The sequence below is a fragment of the Rhododendron vialii genome, chromosome 11a (genome assembly GCF_030253575.1).
Source record: "Rhododendron vialii isolate Sample 1 chromosome 11a, ASM3025357v1".
In the NCBI taxonomy this organism is placed as follows: domain Eukaryota; kingdom Viridiplantae; phylum Streptophyta; class Magnoliopsida; order Ericales; family Ericaceae; genus Rhododendron; species Rhododendron vialii.
The window spans coordinates 30,189,030-30,208,998 of record NC_080567.1 but is presented as its reverse complement, the minus strand read 5'-3'; the positions used below and the strand labels follow the sequence as shown (position 1 = coordinate 30,208,998).

General features: G+C 40.2%; 2 protein-coding genes across 4 annotated transcripts; one reads left to right on the top strand and one right to left on the bottom strand.

Annotated features, from left to right (window-relative positions):
- Window positions 1-1,691: 1,691 nt before the first annotated feature.
- LOC131306436 (transcription factor TCP8-like) lies at window positions 1,692-4,035 on the top strand. The gene is made up of 2 exons (XM_058332663.1): window positions 1,692-3,543; window positions 3,698-4,035. The coding sequence occupies exon 1, from the start codon at window positions 1,975-1,977 to the stop codon at window positions 3,523-3,525; it is 1,551 nt and encodes a 516-aa protein (XP_058188646.1). The 5' UTR covers window positions 1,692-1,974; the 3' UTR covers window positions 3,526-3,543; window positions 3,698-4,035.
- A 5,719-nt stretch (window positions 4,036-9,754) lies between these two features.
- Window positions 9,755-19,782, bottom strand: LOC131306435 (protein EI24 homolog). Of its 3 annotated transcripts, none has more exons than XR_009193903.1 (12): window positions 19,584-19,780; window positions 19,378-19,443; window positions 16,962-17,106; window positions 15,853-15,905; window positions 14,350-14,481; window positions 14,177-14,240; window positions 13,925-14,010; window positions 13,748-13,830; window positions 13,470-13,546; window positions 11,455-11,570; window positions 10,025-10,183; window positions 9,755-9,924 (listed from the first exon to the last, which is right to left on the bottom strand). XR_009193903.1 is itself a non-coding variant. In XM_058332662.1 (12 exons), the coding sequence occupies exons 1-11, from the start codon at window positions 19,682-19,684 to the stop codon at window positions 10,117-10,119; spliced, it is 990 nt and encodes a 329-aa protein (XP_058188645.1). In that variant the 5' UTR covers window positions 19,685-19,782; the 3' UTR covers window positions 9,755-9,924; window positions 10,072-10,116. The 3 variants fall into 3 exon arrangements, 2 of the variants coding, with proteins under 2 accessions (XP_058188645.1, XP_058188644.1); XM_058332662.1 differs by having other exon boundaries at window positions 10,072-10,183; window positions 19,584-19,782; XM_058332661.1 differs by having other exon boundaries at window positions 9,755-10,183.
- Between the last annotated feature and the right edge of the window lie 187 nt (window positions 19,783-19,969).

The window sequence follows — 19,969 nt, the reverse complement described above, 5'->3', positions numbered from 1 at the left end:
GCAAGAAAACGACAACCTAGTCGTTACTTTTGAATAAGTATGACCCTTAATCATGCAAAAGAAATGTTCTTTTACCATTTTAACTTTCATTTTCCTTGGAAATTACTGGACTTTTTTGACCCATTCACCTCCCTATATACTGTAAGTGGCTAAGTGCAATACTGTAATTTCACATACTGCACCTCCAAATTGATCGAAACTATACTACTCAAAAGGATGGGTGTCCAAATTGCCAACAACCCAAAGGGAAAGCAAATTCCAAAAAAAAAAGAAAAAGAAAGGAAAAAAACAAGGTGGGGTTTGGGTTGGGATGAGCTGTCCTAGTGCATTAGATGCTTTTATCTGATGCTTACCTGCTTTGTCTATCTGCCACCCTGGACTCACTCTCCCCCCCTTTTATTTACCACAATACCCCTGGCCACCTAAACACAACACCATTGTTCCAACCAAAAATGAGAAATCATTTGCTTTGGTTGTAGACTTATAGTGGGAAAACTGATCGAATCCCATAAAGTTTGAAGAATAATCACTGGCATTAATTTTTTTTGGTTGGACGTCATAAGCGTCAGAGCCAGCTCACACGCACCTCGAAAGTTTCCTTCCCCGGTCTGGTTAAAGATGGTTCATTCACGTTGGAATTAGGGTATTCACGAGAGATTTCTCTCTTGCGACTTGGTTCCGAAAGGTTGCCCAGTTTTGGACTCAAGATGTCTGTATTTACAGCTCATTCGTGTCGCCATTTGAACTACCTACGTTAACATTGATTTTTTTGAACAGTACTCAATGGAAATAGTGAGGAAGGTGCCCATGACCAAAAAATATGTGGTACTGGTAGATAGTGGTAGCTAGCAAAGGGCTGTTGGTTTCTGAAGTTTCTGGCCCTGCTGCCACTGTAGCTCTCCACTGCAAAATGCAGTTTAGAGAGAGAGAGAGAGAGAGAGAGAAGTGACAAAGCATGTGTAGCTCATAGTGGAGGACTGCAAGAGGTAAAGTAATGGAATTTTTCTGGGTTATAGTTTTGGGGGGGAGCTTTATTAGGTCAAACAGAGTTTTATCACCATTCAAAGCAATTCTGGAATCACTGAAAACTTTGCGTAATTAGAACAGGGATCCGGATGCACCAACCAATTCTACCCCGTACCAAGGTTTTGAATACTACTGGAAGTGGCTTGTGGAACGGCAACGGAAGCATCGAGTGATTGCGATTGTAACTATTGTGTTGCGGTCTCAAATATGGCCTAAATGGATTGTCAATTACACAAAATTATAGTTTTTGCGCCGGAGCACTCGAGATGAGATAGTCTCAAGATCAACCATAAAGGGTGTGATTAAGAAGGCGGAAATTAGATAGATCGAACCGAACCCGAGGATTTTTGGTATTACCGATGGGAAAAAAAATAATGGAAATGATATTGGAGCGTATTGGCCCTTATTTAAACAAAAAAAACCTTGCCAGATAGGGATCCTTATAACTGACGGTTCAAAATTTTACTGGTCAAGTTTTTCCCATGCATGGTGCAGTAATTTTGTCAAATTGGCCATTTTCAACATTCCTTTAACAGCGAGAGAGAGGGAGACCCCACGAGCGGGGCTTCTGCTGCTATTGTTTCTCAGGTCCCCCACCTCTTTACACCCTCTCTCTCTCTCTCTCTCTCTCTCTCTCTCTCTCTCTCCTGGACTACAAAACTTGAGTGAAAAGGAAGAAGAAGACAAGGGTCAATCAGAAAGCCAAAGAACCCCACATCACAAACTCTCAGTCCTAGCCTTTGTTTAGGTCCAAGTCCCTCCAAACCCTTAAAAAAGCCTTTTCTCTCTCCTCCCTCTCTCTCTCTAGCAGCAATCCAAGGAAGAGCAGAGAGGAGCCCAGAGAGGAGGTGTGTGGGGATGATGGTGTTGAATTAGCATCAGCCTTTGAACCCACAAAAGAAAAAATTCCTAAAGCCCCACTAACCCCACCCCACACACCCCCTACACATGGAACTAACAGATTTGCAACAACAAAAACACCAACACCAACACTCCAATAAACAAACCACCACCACCACCACCACCACTTCTTCCTCTCTCCACCCCCCGCCCCACCTCTCCTCCTCGTCCCACCGCCCGGGCCCCTTCGATCCCCGATCCCACAATTCCCCGTTCCTCCTCCCGATTTCCATCCAAACTGGCCTCTCCGCCACTTCCCCCGCCGCCGCGCCCGGCGGAGCGAATAGAGCGTCGTCTTCCCTTTCGCCCTCCGCGTCGTCTACCGCGGCCTCGACCTCCTCCTCCGCCCAGCCGCCTCAGCTCGTCGACGCGTCGCTGGCCATCGCCACCAGATCGGATAAGAACAACCAGCAGCTGGCGGTCGCGGCGGTTAATCCGCCCAAGAGGTCGACCAAAGACCGCCACACGAAGGTGGACGGGAGGGGGCGGAGGATAAGAATGCCGGCCACGTGTGCGGCTAGGGTTTTTCAGCTGACGAGAGAATTGCAGCACAAGTCGGACGGGGAGACCATAGAGTGGCTGTTGCAGCAGGCGGAGCCGGCGATTATCGCCGCCACCGGGACCGGCACGATTCCGGCGAACTTCTCGACGCTCAACGTCTCGCTGCGGAGCAGCGGATCTACGCTCTCCGCTCCGCCGTCGAAGTCCGCTCCTCACTCTTTCCATGGAGCTCTAGCGCTGGCTCACCACCCTTATGAAGAAGGGTTTTCTCATATGCTAGGGTTTCAACAGCAACACCATCACCACCAGCAGCCTCATCTTATGACGGCTGATCAAATTGCTGAGGCCATGCCTGGCGGTGGCGGCGGAGGAGGGGAAGGAGGCGGAGGTGGAGGAAATTCTACTGAGAATTATCTGAGAAAGAGATACAGAGAAGATTTGTTCAAAGAAGAATCAGGAGGAGGAGGAGAAGGGTCGGCGGGGCCCGCTTCGCCTTCGAATAAGCAACAATTCAAGCAACAAGAAGCCGGAGGGCCGTCGTCGGGTATTTTGAGAAACGCCAACATGATGCCGGCCACGGCCATGTGGGCGGTGGCCCCGGCACCCAGCAGCGGGACCGGCAACACCTTCTGGATGCTGCCGGTCGCCGCTTCAGGAGGTGCCGGCGGCAACGGCCAGTCTCTGACTGTTTCCGCCGGCACATCCGGGGACCAGCCCCAGATGTGGCCTTTCGCAGCCGCGCCAGCTGCAGCGGGTGGGAACACGCCGCTGCATTTCATGCCGAGGTTTAACTTTCCTCCGGGGAACTTCGAGTTTCAAGGGGGGAGAGCGAACCCGCTGCAGCTAGGGTCAATGCTGATGCAACAACACCAGCAGCAGCAGCAGCAGCAACCTTCTCAGCATCTTGGGTTGGGAATATCTGAGACTAATCTGGGGATGCTGGCTGCTCTCAATGCTTACTCCAGAGGTGGGTTGAACATGAATTCCGAGCAGCAAAATCATCCGTTGGATCAGCACCATCACCATCAACATCAGCAACAAAATCAGCCTCAAGCTACTACTGATAGTGGAGAAGATGACCCAAACGATTCTCAATGACATTTGGCATGGAAGTTGGTTAGTTCATCTCAATCCTCCTCTTTTCATACATTTCATGCCCTGATAATTTACTTATAATTATGGTAAATTGGTTACACATTTTTCTAGTGGGCGTAGAACTGAAGTGTACTGCAATGTGGGTGGTCTTGTTTTTTTTTTTTTTTTTTTGCAGATTTAGAAGTTGAATTTTATGAAGATTTGAGTGGTTTGAGTTTGATTTCAAGCTAGCTAGGTACCTTGTTCTCATTTGGGTTCTGTTTGTTATATCCAATTTGTTTTGTTTTGGATTTTTTTTCTTTTCTACATTGTTGTGGAGGATTTGAGATGTACTAATATGTTAGGTATTGTCCAAAGGGACTTTAGAAGTGAATAGAGAGAGAGAGAGAGAGATTGTATAGGAGGATATATATTTGTTTGTGTTTAGTACGGAGTACTATAAATCTATAATTTGCTTTGTTTGTATGAGAAAACATGTAAAAGGAGAATGCGATTTTTCGCTTTTCAGAAAAACCTTCTAAACATTTTTTTTTTTAGCTTCTCTTTTGCTCCACAAGAGAATGAAAGGGTGGTGTTTATGTTAATTCTTTCGGCCTTTGTTTCTCATGAATTCTTCAAAACATGTTCCATAGCCCCCAACGAGTAGCTCAAGTAACAATAAGAATAAGCTAGTTGTAAAGCCAAACATGGTTCGAAATTTGGCAACATTTTGGGATTAAGAGAGAAATTTTTTGTGAATTCTTTAGTCCCGGCGTGGATAGTCTTAGACCGGAGAGGGGAATAGTTGAGGTGTTCGTGAGCTACCCTCCCGTCTTTTTTGCTTGTTTTTTAAACAAATCTACTTGTCCTTAATTCCAGGCGAATTTAGAGGGACATTTTATGTAATGTCTGCGTGAGATCGATCTCTTTAGATACTTTCATCGCATTCCAGTATTGATCAAAAAAAATAAGCAAACTGAGAATAAAGAAGAATTTTGTTTCCCTTTCTGGTGGGTAAATAAGATTATCCGGTACCATACGTACAATTGCTGTTTGAAAGCTTTTTTTTTTGAAAGGCGAGGAGAAAAAGGATTCCAACCAAAAGTTGAAAAAAACACCCAAAGGGTTGAAGCCCAAACACCTAAGGACCCAAGAACCCAGATAATACAATGAAGCACAAAACACCCAAAGAGTCAAAAAGTCCAGATAAAACAATACAGCCCAGCCCGAAAGAAAACCAAAACCTACCCTAGATCTCAGCCGCCCCCACCACCGGTCAACCACTCCGCCAACCACCAAACCACCATTGGCAACCCAACGGAGCAGCAAACCGCACCCGAACACAACCACAGCAAATCATACCACCGCCCACCGCCGCCCATCCGATCAGGATGCACAACACCCACCACCCGTCAGCCACCATCGTCCACCACCAAACCACCACTGGTCACCCAACGATGGAGCAAAACGAAGCCCAACGAACCCAAGCAACCGCGGAAGCTACAACCAAGCTGTTAAGCAAAACCCAGGTCCACCGGCAAAGACCCAGGCAGGAACCCACGCCAGACGCGAAAACCCCCTCAGGAAAGCCCCTGCCGTTAGGCAAAAGTCAGTGAGTCCAGCAACCCGCCAATCGGAGAACCGAACAGGAGAATCACGACCGAGATCGAAACAGGCGAACAGTGGGATCGAAGGGCAGGGGTTCGAAAAAACAAAGGAGAGAGAGGAGAAAGAGGAGGATAAGTCATACCAGCCACCATTAACGCCAGATCCAAGACCCAATCGCCGTGAAGCGATATCAAAGGACTCCCAAAAACGATTGGAAGAATCAGACGCCGAGAAGCGAACACAGCATCACCCAGCCGCCGCCATCACCGCCCACTCGGTTGCGATGCCAATCGTTTTGTGAATAAAAGAAAGGGAATAGATCAGAGGGGAATGGGGAAGGAAGAAAGATGGACAGAGAGAGAGACGAGAGAAGAAAAGGGGAGAGAGGCAGGGGGGAGCGGCTAGCGGCGGGCGCCGCCCCCCAAACGAAAACCGTATTTGCAGATGATAGAGAGTGGAGACTGGTTTTAGAGAGAGAAAAAGGGAGCCGCCACTAAATATGCATAAATATATTGCTGTTTGAAAGCTGGCTCAGGTTTGGTTGGGTTTTGGAATTAGTAAAACAGATCCCTGTGTTGTGAGTTTGATTATTCTTACATGCATTATTAACCACTCGGATTGGAGAAGAGGTACTATGTTCATCCATCATGTAATTGATTAAGAGTCACGATCTCTGTAGTCTCTAAAAGAGACCAAATAATCTTTGGGTATTTCACGAACCTTTCACAGGGTCTTTTAATTTGACAATCGAGACTGTTCATCTTTAAAAACTCGTCAACATCGGTTATGTTGAAGTTTTTGTTGATTCGATATCAATCAGCATATATTTCTGTAAGGTACTATGATGCGATAATTGTTAACCGAGAAATTTTGTTCTTGACATGGTTGATGATCTCTACGAGTACAAAACAATGAACAAGCCCGGTAAACAAAATGCCCAAGAGAATTATGATCCCTTGTTCACCATTTCAAATGGAATAAATGTTCAAACTGATTTATACAAACTCCTATGTTTCTATTGGAATCAAGTGAGGAATCAAATGGAATAAAACCTTTTGAAAAGAAAAGGGAAAGTGTGCGGATTTTGGGGCATGTGTTCTTATTCTCATTTGTGCATCACCAACGCTCAATTTCACCGTCCGTTTCGATAATTAATAATCCAAATTTTAAAAATACACTCTTTCTTGAAAAAGTCATTTCAAAATTCGGATCGTCTAAACACTTTCGAAACGAGAAATTAAGCGGTACTGAATGCGGCTGTAGACTGCGGCCCCCAAGTCCCATGTTCACACTGAAAAACTGAAGAGGACGACTTTGGTATTGACTTGCACAGTCAATTTCAGAAGACTTTTCTCCGTTTCCGTGGCTTAATCATTTCTCCACATTATTTTATTGGTGTGGGGGGTTTTGCACTGGGCCCCCCAGACATCTGTCTATTTATAATTGTCCCCACCAATTTTTCTTTTTTCTATTTTATATCAATCGTACTATATGCTCCACGTCTTGTTTCCAAAACTTGTTGATATTGCCAACGCTGCTTCCAATAGTGACAACCACCTCGTGACATCACACTGATCACTTAACCCAAAATGAAACCTTGTTCAACATTTTTCCAAAATGGATTCGAAGACTTATCAAACTTATTTAGGGTTTTGATTTAATCAGCTATTTTTTGTGATTTCCATTTAGTTATTTCTTATTAGCTCCACAAGTTTTGGTTTTTGGATGGCCGGGCCTCGGATCGCCAGACCACAACCCAATATACATGCGATCTATCGTTGCTACTAGGTGTGAGTGTCTTTCATTTGTTATTACCACCTCATGACATCACTTAACCCAAAATGAAATCTTGGTCAATATTTTCCAAAATGGAATCGAAAACTTTCACAACTATAAAGCATCCACAGTGGAATAATTAAAAGTTGTCACATCATTTTTTGGTTATGCATCTAAGGGGTTGTTAAGGTTAGCAATGTAGAGGTCCACAGTGGTACAATCAAAATTAAATAATCAAAACTTGTCACATCACTTTTTAACTTATAAAAATCTAGAAATTGTGACGCAGAAAATAGTTTTTTGAAAACTTTGATTAAAAAAAAAGTTTTCGGGAAAAAGTTTTTGAATAGAAAAAGTTTTTTTTTTCAAAAGAAAAATTTTTGAAAAAAAAAGTTTTAATAAAAAAAATTGTTTTGAAATAACACTTGTACTATTTAAGAACCAAAACGTCGACCGCAAACGAAGGATGGCCAGGCCTCGGATCGCCATACCGCAAACCAATATATGTGATCTAACGTTGTTATTGGGTGTGAGAGTACTCTTTCATTTGTTATTACCGGGATCACCTCAGATCATCAACTCTATTTCTTTGGGAACGTGCAATCATCGCACCTGCAAGATTCGCGGACCAGTGAGATATGACGTTTGCCAATGGAGGAGATAAATAAATAACTAAAAACGTTATGTATAGATTTTACTTGTGAGCTCACACTTGATGGCTCTAATTATGTCGCTATGTTGTCCTCAATACCCTTTGAATTATGGAGTAGTCAATTACGAATTGCAAAGTAGTACTCAAGTTCAAGTAGAACTTGATATCTGCGTTCAAAAACTTTGAATCCCATTTTGGTCATTTTCTTGGCATCATGGGGCAAGTTACTTTCCGCCTCCACTATTCCGCAATTTCAGCAAAAAAAAAAATTGCTGTGTTATTGACTTTTATATTAGCCAAAATAAATACTAAAAACCAATTTGTAGACCATTTTGACCCCCTAAATGTGGGAAATTTTAAAAAACATGCTTTCATTAAAAATTGCATGTGCTAGAGCTTACTGTTTAGGGAAAAGACAGAATATGGGCGGCTCGGCTAATGATCTGTTTAAGGAAAAGTTATTCAGTGATTTTGGGGCACCACGCGGTGCCTTAACACCTTTTTATACCGCTGCGGGGCATCACGTGACGATACCCCGAGACCACGAAATCATTACTCGTTAGTTTTGGTCCCTTGGTGGTCACCGGTGGTAAGAGTAGTAGAATTATCCTACACTCGCTTGCATATGTAGAAAGGAAGTATATTCCATATGAATATAGAAATATGATTTTAACACACAATTAAGATCTTTTTTGGCTTAATAATTTTGGAGAATTATTTTATCATCTTTATTCAAAAAAATTGTGTTTTTTGGTTTTGAATCAAAAATTTTTTTTTTTTGTATATTATTATTTGTCTCAATGAGAAGAACCTAACTAATAAAATATTATGTTCGAAACTAAAAAAATTTTGAGTAAAAAAAATAATCCAAAAGACTGATTTTTAGTACATAATACACATTGCAAAGTAAGTAATTGATATCCGATCGAGTTAATTTTTTGAATAATTTTCTACTCCATGAGTTCTATGAAATGAAAATTTTCAATCATCGGAGCAGACCCCGCTCACCCGAGATAGCACGGTGCTATCCTTTTAAGCGACAACACCCCACTTCGATTTACTAAATATGGAGTTTGGATTTGATTTTGTCTACTATGTTGAAATATTTCACTATATATAAATGATGTGTAAATCCAGAGCCAATAGAGACATTATAATATGGAATAAATTCCTAACCACGCGCTTCACGTGGACCAATTAATGGAGACATATAACGTGTACAAGGAGAATAAATTCTTTCACCACGCGCTTCGCGTGCCCCAATCAATGGGGCTGTAAAGTTGGAGGAGAGTTTTACCATGCGATCAAGTCCACAGCTTTTGAGGTGTACTTTCCCACTTAGATGGACCATCAAGCATTCTAGCTCCACGTAAGGAGTCCATCTATGGTACACATAAAAAATGTGTGTATGATATCCAAAAAAAATCACTTTAGTGATAAGTATAGAAATACTTGTCACTTAACGCGAAATACTTACCGGCCGCTCTATATGAAATACTTATTACACAGTGTGGAATTATTCCATATGAAGTGATAAATATTCTACATTGAGTGATAAATATTATACATTTGGAATACTAACAACTGCTTATGAAATACTTACAACTCAATATAGAGTACTTATCACTGAAGTGACTTTTTAAGTACCATACACCAAAAAGTGATTTGTGTACCATAAAAAAAATTCCCACGCAAGTGATAGAGGAGTTGATTAATGGAGTAGTGCCTCTCATAGCAAAGCTACCAACACTATTTCGGACACAACTGCATCCAGAATCATTATAAATGCATACGAAACCACAAGCATCGAACAGCTCCAGACACAATTGCATCTAAAGTTGCGTTTCAATGTTGTTTTTTTAAGACTTTTTACAACCCACCATAACAAAAGACATCATGCGATAATTCAAGTTATTCAGTTCACAAATCTTCGTGCGTTAATCATATAAGAACCAAGGTAATCGAATATTGGTAAATGTCCAACCAAATCGTATTTGTATTAAGAAAAAATTAACACGTCACCCTTCACTTTTTTTACCAACACATGTAATTTGCTCAAGGTAATGTGTAGTCACACCCGAAATGCACAGCGCGGTATGTGTGGAGCCCCAAACCATGTTAGTGTGCGAGTTTACGTGAAACTTGTGTGCGTCGATAGCATGATGACTACTAATGTACAATGCTATCAATGCCACTCCTGTACACAACAATGCTTGGTTTTTCTCCCAAAAAATCAAAGAAAATTAAGGCTTAGTCACAGAGTTGCCTAAATACAGACCTAATTACAGCTGCCACTTTACTTTTACCTTGAGCTGCTGCACTCTATAAGTATAACAACATCAAGCAGTACTTCCCAAATCACCATTTCTGGTAACGACACAGGTTATCTGCTCAATAAATCACCGATGTAACTGAATGATATGTACAGGAAGTATCTATTGTTAATCAACGGTAGAGTGGTTTTGGTGAACATCAAAAACTACGTACATATCAACGTAATGTAGAAAAAGGTTGGGTTTCAACTTTCAACTTACGCATCGACACTTCATGTGCGGCATGCCACATCAAGTTGCTTATTCTCAAAGTGCCTTGTCAACTTGAATTGGGTCGCGAGATTTCATGGGGAAGAAAGACAAGATGCGCATCCTGCATAAAAAGAAGATGAATCAAGAGAAGCAGCATTAGTGGCATATGAAAAAACTCTCTACTGATAAAGAGCACCACCATCCCGCCCTTTTCTAACTAGTACAGCATTTTCCTTTGACTAATTCGGGGCAACAGTTAATGGTAACATGGGTTCAACACGAATTTTGCATCCACTCACTTTCTGAAAAATGAATGAATTTCAGAATGAACATGCATCAAATGCCATAAAATGCGTGTTTTGTAACATATCGACACTTGCTAGAATTTTTGTAAACAAGCAGCATGTTTGTTATAATGTGTTTTTCTATACTGTCCAGTGTCCACTGCAAGAAATCTTTATTAGCTGAAAGTAACAATAGTAGAAGATAACAAAATTTCCTGAGAAAACGGTATTATATTTTGGTGCTCATTAAGGTATCTAAGAAAAAGCATCTTTGAGAGGGTAAGCAGATAAAAAACATCACCACCAGCACCAATAAGCAATTACACTGCTTTCAACTCTAAAGAAATCGAGTCGAGTCATGGATTTTGAATTGAGTGTCGAGTGAGCCCAAGATCTCAAAAGCATTTAATCTGGCAATGATTTGTCTAACGTATTGTATCCGAAACCATCTTTGATTGCAATAAATGGTCTCAACTTTTGTTGAACAAAAAAAAATGGTCTCAACTTTGTGTTATTTTAACTGATGATTGGGGATGCCTCCATACGATTGAACACACACTCCCATGTCAATTCACCATGTTTGATATGATACCATAGGGTGCCGAATACTTCCACGTAAATATGTCCTCCAGATGTTCACACTGGAGACACTAGGTTAATTGAAAAATGTCTCGGAAAAAGTCCTCCTCTGTGACGTGGAATAGGGTCTATGTCCAAGACTTAAAACCTGCAGTCCACCCCTTTAGCAATTCTTGTTGACCAGCTCTATGAGTACCTCCATTACCAAAGACAAGAGTGTTTTCTCCCTGCTACATTAATTTCTGTGTATAACTAAATTATCCACTTTTTGATGAAGAATAGAGGGAGAATTCCATTGTTCTCGTCAACGGTAGTGAGATTTAAGAACCATAAAACTGTTTCTGCTGCTATTTCTTGACAACCATAAAATATTCCAAATGAAGCAATTTTGGTGCACCAAAGGAGCCTGGTTAAGTTTTTCCAGATTAAATACAAAATGATGGGAAAGAGTTCTAACTCTATTAACAATATTACTAAAAATCTCCAAAAGTAAAATTTAAGCCAGGAGATGCAGAAAAACTGGACTTACGACAAATAATCTGCGGCACAAAATATTGGAAGCCTTCCCAAACCTGCACCCTTCCATTTTCTTCTTTGAGAAATAATGAGCTTGTCAGCATCTGAGCCTGCTGCTGTCAGAACAAACTACATTGTACTACAGTTAATACTATTTATGCAAGCATGTAGTTAGAAAGCTGTTGCAAAGAAAGAAAGAAGATTGTAAACTTGAGGGATTAGGAAAGAGAAGAATTGAAACGTAACTATGGGAGGAAAGCACGTCTTAGGAAGTTTGAAAATAGCGTGCGAAAGAACGACGAAAAGTCATCCGAAATAGAATATCAAGTTAGAGAATGCTTGAGATCAAATGGTTAACTGCTAGAACATGAGGACACATGTGACAAGCAATAAAATATTCCTCTACGATTGGCAGTATTATACTCGTCTGTCTACACCATCAAAAAAATCTCAGCATGGGCCAAGAGGAAACAGAAATTTCGAAGGAAAAAAAAGGCATAAGGGGTTCTCTTGTGCACTGAAATGGGAGAGGACATCAACTATTTACGTACAGTTTTGATGGAATTGCAATTCAGTTTGCACTACTACTAGGGAAGTGGTTCTGACATTAAAACGTTGGAGACTAATAAGCAAGCGTTCTTAACTAAGTGGCTAGGGAGAACCAGAGAAGTGTATATGAGCATGATAAATGGTGAAGAGTGGCTTCAAACTATGGCTGCCATTGTGGGGATTGGGCCTCACTATAGGTGACTATGTCACATTTTCTTTTTAGATCAGCGGTGAGTCGGTGACTATGTCACATAGCACTGGTCTTTTGTAAAGAGATCCAAACATGTGGGATATTTATGTAGGGCAGACGGGTGATGGGAGGGTGATGTTCGGCAACATTTTTAGTGTGGGGAAGAGGTTGGGCACATGTTAATCACATAGTTGCAAGAAAATGGTAAATTCTTGGGATATTTTGTTATGTTGAAAGTAGCAAGAACAGGGGATGATACCATTGATGGGACTACCTAAGAGATTGTATTGAATAGCAATTATTGGGGAAGGGAAAGATTCTACAAAATCGAGGTGTAATATAAATCCAGCTGTACTCAGGTAGAATCATTTGATCATTTTTTTCTAGTGTGCAGCGGATGGTAAAATCATCATTAGTGATAATATGATTCCATGAAAACATGTGATTGTGAATTGGTGCTCTATGTGTAAACAGGATGGTGTATGGTGGCAACTATGCTTATCCATTGCCTACTCGTGAGAGAGCTTTTGATTTTGTTTTACCATATTTTGGGGTGCAATGGTATTCTCTTACAGAGGTTAAGCTTGTCATAGTTTCAAGGGGAAGAGAAGGAAGAGGTCGTTTTTAACTTTCTTGTACCCTACATAATCACGGACTGAAAGTAATCTCACATGTCAAAATCATAAAGAGGTCCTTTGGAATTTAACATATACAAGTCCACTTTTATTCTGTACCACAGAAATCTGCTCTGAGTCATAAATTGAAATCGCTCTAGCAGCAACATCCCAGTTTGATCAAACAGGATTTGATTAAAACACAGTTCCATGTCACTCTCAAGTTACTAAGTACGTACTCAAAACTAGTCAGATGTGATCCTAAGCCTAATAATGCAACTGAGATATCCCACTAAGCATCTGCTCTACATTTCTCACAAACCATAACATAAGAAGCCTACCACATCCTCAGATTGGATTACCACGAGAAGATTAGGGTCAAAGCATGATCAATAAACTGATGTGTCCACCTTGTCATATCATCAGCTTATTTATGAGTACAACAATTACAAATTCATCTTCTGTCAAAACTGCAATTTTAGTATGAAATCACATCCCACCAGCAACAACATACAAGAATCAAAACTGCAAATTTAATCAGTCATGTATATATGAGGAATGATAGTGTAAGAACAGAAATTGCCAAAGAAAACCACCAATATCAGGACAATATGTGAATGAGCAACAATGTTAAAACAGAGAGAGAGAGAGAGAGAGAGAGAGAGAGAGAGAGACCAGTGGAAAGAGTATAGCCATGACCCCGTAGCTAACAAGAGGAGTGAAAAAGAACAAAGGCAGAACACAGGGGCTCCCTGAGAAATCAGAACGCACATAACCATATTAGTCTACTACCACAGCCCCCTAATTTAAGTCAACAGTCCAATGCATGTGTGCAACATTAACGCAACAATCATGTATTTTTTTGCAGTTTCAAGCAGCTTCAGGCACAGCTAAGGTGAGGTCAATTGCAACTAACTAGCTATCAGTCAACTCTAGTGAAAGTGAAAATTTACCAAAACCAGCAAAGAAAGCCCAGTTGGATTCAAAGAAGTGAAGCCTTTTGTCCAAACTCAGTCCGGAGAAATTCCATTTGTACCTAGACATTGTACGATGTCAATAAACTACTATCTACCTAATACCAGGTCCAGGTAACACATATATAAACTTTATATGGCAAATTAACCACGTACTCAAAGCAGTAGTAAGCATACATCCAGGAAATAAGTAAGAAATTCAGTGGCTTCCCCATATAAGGTATCAACCCAGTAACATAAACCTGTAAAATATCTTACAAGAACATTGATGCGTTAGTTACCAAAAAAAAAAAAAACATAGACACATTGAGATTACAAATAAAAAGAAAAACCTTCAAATCAAATTTTCTAAGGCATGAAAACAACAAATAAAAGCCAATAACAGACGACTTAAAAAGATCTTTTCACCTCTAGGAAGAAGATATTCAAGAGGATGACTGAATAGACCTGTTCGGCTATTCCAATCACAGCCCTGGAAAAAAAAAAAAAAACCTTGCAATTGTCTCACACGTAATCCAACACCTAGGTCTTGTAATCCATCTTTTCAGAAACCATCAAAAGAGTCCAAGTTCGAAATTTACCCCCCAAGGTCAATACGTTTATCCATCTGAGTTGCATTCGACGAGCTTGATAGCTCCTGTTGACCTGGCATTTCTGTTGGGGGCCCTTGTTTTCCCATCACAAGAAAACCGAACTTAGCAATATCATTGTACCTGGATTAAGAGGTTCTTTCAAATTCAAAGAACTGAAATGAAACAATATTAACAGGATAAAGTAATCCAGTATTCAACCTTAATAGAGGATGCAGCTTCATTACTCTCACCACTACTACATGATGCCATACAGAAAACAAATGTAGCAGTGTACTTCTTCCAAATCTTAAGCATGATTCCAAAGATTCCAATCTACAATTTAGTCCCAATGCTTGATGCCCAAATTTCAGACTTAAAACACAGCCAGGGCATTTTAAACCAAACTTATACCTTGCTAACCATTCTCCTACATTCCAACTCTTACCATACTATTTGATAAGCCTAAGGCCAATGCTCCTCATATCGATATATTAACCTTAACACTCAAAAGAACAAAAAGTAAACCATGTTTGTATAATGTTCACATCACCCAACAGCCAAACAAATGCCTAAGTTTTCCACAATTAATTAACCAACACGATTTGAGGACAGTTTAGCTGGCAAACGAACTAAGGTAAACTACTAGCCAAGGGTGTAATGGTCAATTAGTTATCCCACTGGAACCCCATGGTAGATAAGGGCTGTAAACAAACCGAGCCAGCTGTTCGCAAGCAGCTCGACGCTTGGCTCGATAACGGCTCGACTCAGCTCGGTTTGTGACTTCAATGAACGAGCTCAAGCTAGGATATTCGGTTCATTTGGTAAATGAGCCGAGCCCGAGTTAACCCAAGCTCGGCTCGAGTTAGCTTGCGAGCTCAGGTGTACATATGTGTATATTTAATTCACCTTTGACTGCCAGAATTAGCTGTCATCACAACTTAACATCATAAAGCCCATAGAGACACGTATGTGGTAGAGGTCCACCAGGAGCGTTTAAAGAGGAATGAATTCCTCCTTCAATTGTTTTTGGTCGATGTGGGACGAGTAAAAACCGTATGCTTCCATTTTCCTATTGTCCCACATCGCTCCCTCAACACAAGAGGAAACCTAGAAAGCTCTATAAGAACACGACTCAACCCAAACCTTTCTGTTCGTTGATACTATTTCCGAGCTGGCGCGAGCCAAGCTCGAGCCTTGAAAGTTTCCCTCGAGCTGAGCTCGAACCCACTTATAGCAGCTCGTCTCGAGAGCCGAGCTCAAGCTTGGTCCATAATTTGCGAGCCGAGCTTGAACACACCGAAGATCAGCTTGGCTCGGCTCTTTTACAGCCCTAAACATATATACAGGTGCAGAAACCATCCTTTCTTGTCTTTGATTAGCACCTTGAAAGAGGAGTTGAACTCCTGACATTTAAGCACCAAAGTGAAAGGCCTCTTGGCTCATAGATCTGGCATATTAATGACCAACACGAAGAAATGACGACATAAGTAAAGCAAAAAGATAGTGCAGTACCACATGGTGCTTAGAATAAAGCTGAATACATACATCGGATAGAACCACAATACCTGTACAGAATCAAATGATCTAATCAGAACCAATCATAGTGAAACTTGTATCTAGAAGTCGAAAAAGGGCCTCAGTGAACACAAAAACGACTTACCACAAGTGTGCAAAAGTACCCAATGAACGCAACTAGTAAAGTACTTCTCTAACCATTTCAACAAACACTGATCAACCACTACAAAATAGATGCCACTACATAAACAAAAACATCAACAAAACACAGGCATACCGGACATCGCCGCATTTAGAAAAGAATTACATCATTTGTAATTGATTTCCTCATTATAAATCAACTGGTTTTCAACCTTTTATGCAGATGGGGCTTCTTGTTATTACTATCATTGCTTACTGTATATTGAAGAAATTTCAACTTCAGAATTCCTAGCATGATCTATCAAATCAAGGTATAGCAACCAAATGAGAGAGAAAAACTTCAGTACAAAGATCTTATTGTTTGTTCCAGAATCCAGAGTAGAAAGCAGTATAAGTGCTTCACTCTTCCAAGTTTATGACAGTTAGGCACACAACTTTATTTCTGCTTCTATGTTGAGATGTCACTAGTACTCGACAAATGAATAACAGTTGCAGCAGAATTCTCCATGAGATAGATCTAGAACAACTCCATTCACCTGGTTGCATAAGACTTGATCATAATAAGGCTCTCAAATGTATCTATGCCTCTCGTTGCTAAGTTGCTACGCCTAACCTATTAAGCCGAAATATAAGCTACAAATACACTTGCAAACAAATGGATACTCTGACATTTTCCAAAACTGCAATGATAAGACTGGATATCAACAAACAACAATCCTCCAATATAAGGAGCCAGGAAACACATTCCACCACATGCATATGGTTTGTATAATTTCTCGTGCATGCTAATGCTTTAACAAACTCAAGATCTCCATAACACAATGAAAATATATATCATCCACAAGTATCCCAGGAAAAGATTAGTAGATTACTTAAATGGCAGTTAGTAAAACCACTACAACACATTTTCTCGTGCTTGAAAATTTAAAAACTACAAGAGAGAAGATTAAAAAATGAGTACTCACATAAAAGAGTTGTAGGAGTCCAAGATGTAAGAAGGAATATAGTTTTGAAATACCATCAATTAAGCAAGGTTCTCCATTATGTGGGCATTGATCAGGTAATATCCATTGTAGTGTTGGAATTATTACTGAATTTAGAAGAAATATACTGCAAAAACCAGAAATCAAGTAATTTAAGATATCAGGTTGCACTTGAAATTCACAGCTCAAAAATACATCAAAAGATAAATACTCCATTGACAATGAAAGAGAGATATTACTCCTTCGGAGATTGACCTCTAAAATTCAACTGTCAACATGAATAGTATAATTTTTGATTACTTCATCTAAAGAAATTATTAATAAATAGCACATTTACCAGAAAAGTGGCAAATAAAAAAAATTACTCTAATGACATCAAAGGGAACAAGCTTATGGCAGACAATGGTCAAAAAGCTGATTAAACATTCAATCCCCGGTTTTTTTTTTGGCACGTGCTGGCAGAATTTATACTACCTCATTTTTCAGGTCTCCTATTGTGTAAATGACATGGCAACTCTCTTCTCTTCGATCACACTCCATCCATCCAAAGTGTATGTCCTTTTAAAAAAATCTTTAAATTGATGTGAAAAAATCAACAAAGTATGCACAGAAATGCATTATTTTTTTATTTGAATGTGGCACGGCTTTTAAAAAAGGACATACAATATGTGACGGAGGGAGTATCGAATGACAGGGAAAGGTGTTTCTCCTCTTCAATCATTTTCAACTTGTTTGTACCCTAAATGGCAAACAGGTGATTGGGCTGCATGTCGTATGTGCTAGAAGAGGAAGGTGGCAGGAGTTCATTGCAGGAGGAAATTGAAGGCCAATAAGATATCTCAGGGAGCAAATATATGGAGATAAAGCTGTTGTTGACGTGGAATCTATCTCGGTTTCTGATATAACAATGGCATGTTGACTCATGGGAAAATGAATGCCGATCAGTTGGGCTCTACTTCTTTACAAGTAATCAACACTACTAGAAAAGGCAATAAGGGAATCACACACATGAAAAACTAGGCAAAACTCACAAAGGCCTCTACACCACCATCACCATGTGTATAAAAAAGATATCAACTGAAGATAATGGTTGAGGGAAGGACAACATGTCCCCATTAAACTACCAAGTTAGAAGATCTTTACTCTAGCCGATAAAAAAAAAAAAGGACCTTTAGTCTATACAAAGGACTTTTGAGTTGTGTTCTATATAAGCTCCGATCGTGGTCTCACCAATACAATGGCAATGTCTAGAGAAGGGACACGGGGAAGCTGATAGAGGAATGGGTTCATATGATTCACATGAATATGTGAGTGGAGAATGTGGGCATTTACGACTGAGCAGTGGCCAGAGATAGTTATCTAGAGTAATAAAGGGATGGAAATGATAGGAAGAGCGCTCTCCTAACGTCAATACAGCAAAATACTTTATCTGTCCTTTTCCATGTATCAGCTGTTCCATAATTCCCTTTTGGTTCCACAACTAGGATAAGTTGATTCTATTCATTCCTATATCTACTACTTTGCATTATACTTGATTGTAATGATTGGTGTATCAGCTTTCTCCTTCTCTTTTCTGATTTCATTTGCAGCCGTAAATTAATGAAGTCTTGCATCCAAAGCAATTAGACTGAGCGCACTGACATTATCCACACACTGACAAGTGTTTTGACCAACCCGAAGAAACATAATTTTCTACAGGTTGCTCTAATTTTTTGCTGATGTACACACTTCAGCAGATTTTTGGGTCCTCCTTTGAATGTTTTATGGTCCTTATGGACACCCTTTGTAGCTCAAGCCTTTCAGTAAGCATGCTCAAGTAATTCGAGATCAGATTTAGCTGTCTTCAATGGAAAGCAGAAGAAAGAAAGAATCCAAACATGACACCGTTTAAAAGACTTGATTCACTGGAAATCATTTTTGAAATCTCCCTCCAACAAATGCCCTTTTCAGCACTCAGTTCAAAGGACACAGAGCTATCCAAAGAAATCGGCTTCGTGAAAGAAAATGAATAGAACTGTCCTAAAGATTGAGTTTTCAATCTTCTAGTTCAATTTTACTTCCAAAAACATGGAAAATGGCTGGTTTTGGCAGAAACAATGTGAATAAAAACGAAAAGGGTCAGTAGCCCTTCTCTCCCCTTTTAAAGCTTTCATAGTCCTGAATTGCAGCATACCCATTTAAGCAATCGCGATACAGAACTCGTATTACCATCAATCGGCAAGTTTTGATATTAAAATTTCCAATGTTCGTGTTTTTAAGGGAGAGAATTTGAAAGGTAGAAACTTTAGCAGTGACAACAAGTAACAGTGGCATGTCCAGATTCATACATTACACCATAAACTCAACCAGACAATATTAAGCTAGCTGGATTATTTTAAAGCCCTAATTGGATATATACCTTCCTAGGAAAATCAAGCCGTTCAAGAGAAAGCACTGCCCTGTTCGGATCGCAAGTTGTCTCGACCTTCAGTAGGACAAAAATAAAAAGCTAATTAAAATGTCGAATCAGAGGAATCAAAAGCGTGTAATTGAAGCAAGGACGGGTGAACATACGTACACATAACTACATACACTAATATATACGTGTGTGGAGAGAGAAGGAACCTGAGACAGTAGATGACGACCCGGTGGAGACAACAAGCGTCCAGTAAACCATCGAGCCAGAGCAGGGACGCCTGCTTTAGTTTCGGTCTTAAACCCTCCATTATCTGCCCTCTGCTTTCCCAACAGGAAGAGGAGAGAGAGAGAGAGAGAGAGAGGCAACGAAGGAGCTATTGAAAAATTGCGTGGGAGAGAAAAAGAAAAGGGGTTAACTACAGTGATTATCTTACCTTAAACCATACTCTATCGTTGTCGTTAATGTTTTGTGGGTAAATTTTTATAATTGGACCAGCTTAGCTTGCATACAACTTTAACTAATTTTAGAGATATCAAGATTTTAGATTCATCCAAAATACTTTTGGACGGTGAGATTGAGTAGAAAAGGTAAT

Coding starts and splice junctions, on each gene's coding strand:
- LOC131306435 (XM_058332662.1), bottom strand. CDS start 19,684: ATGGAGGGTTTAAGACCGAAACTAAAGCAGGCGTCCCTGCTCTGGCTC. Junction 13,547..13,747: donor GGCTTTCTTTGCTGGTTTTG/GTAAATTTTCAC, acceptor CTGATTTCTCAG/GGAGCCCCTGTGTTCTGCCT. Junction 11,571..13,469: donor TGGCTATACTCTTTCCACTG/GTCTCTCTCTCT, acceptor AGTACAATGTAG/TTTGTTCTGACAGCAGCAGG.
- LOC131306436 (XM_058332663.1), top strand. CDS start 1,975: ATGGAACTAACAGATTTGCAACAACAAAAACACCAACACCAACACTCC.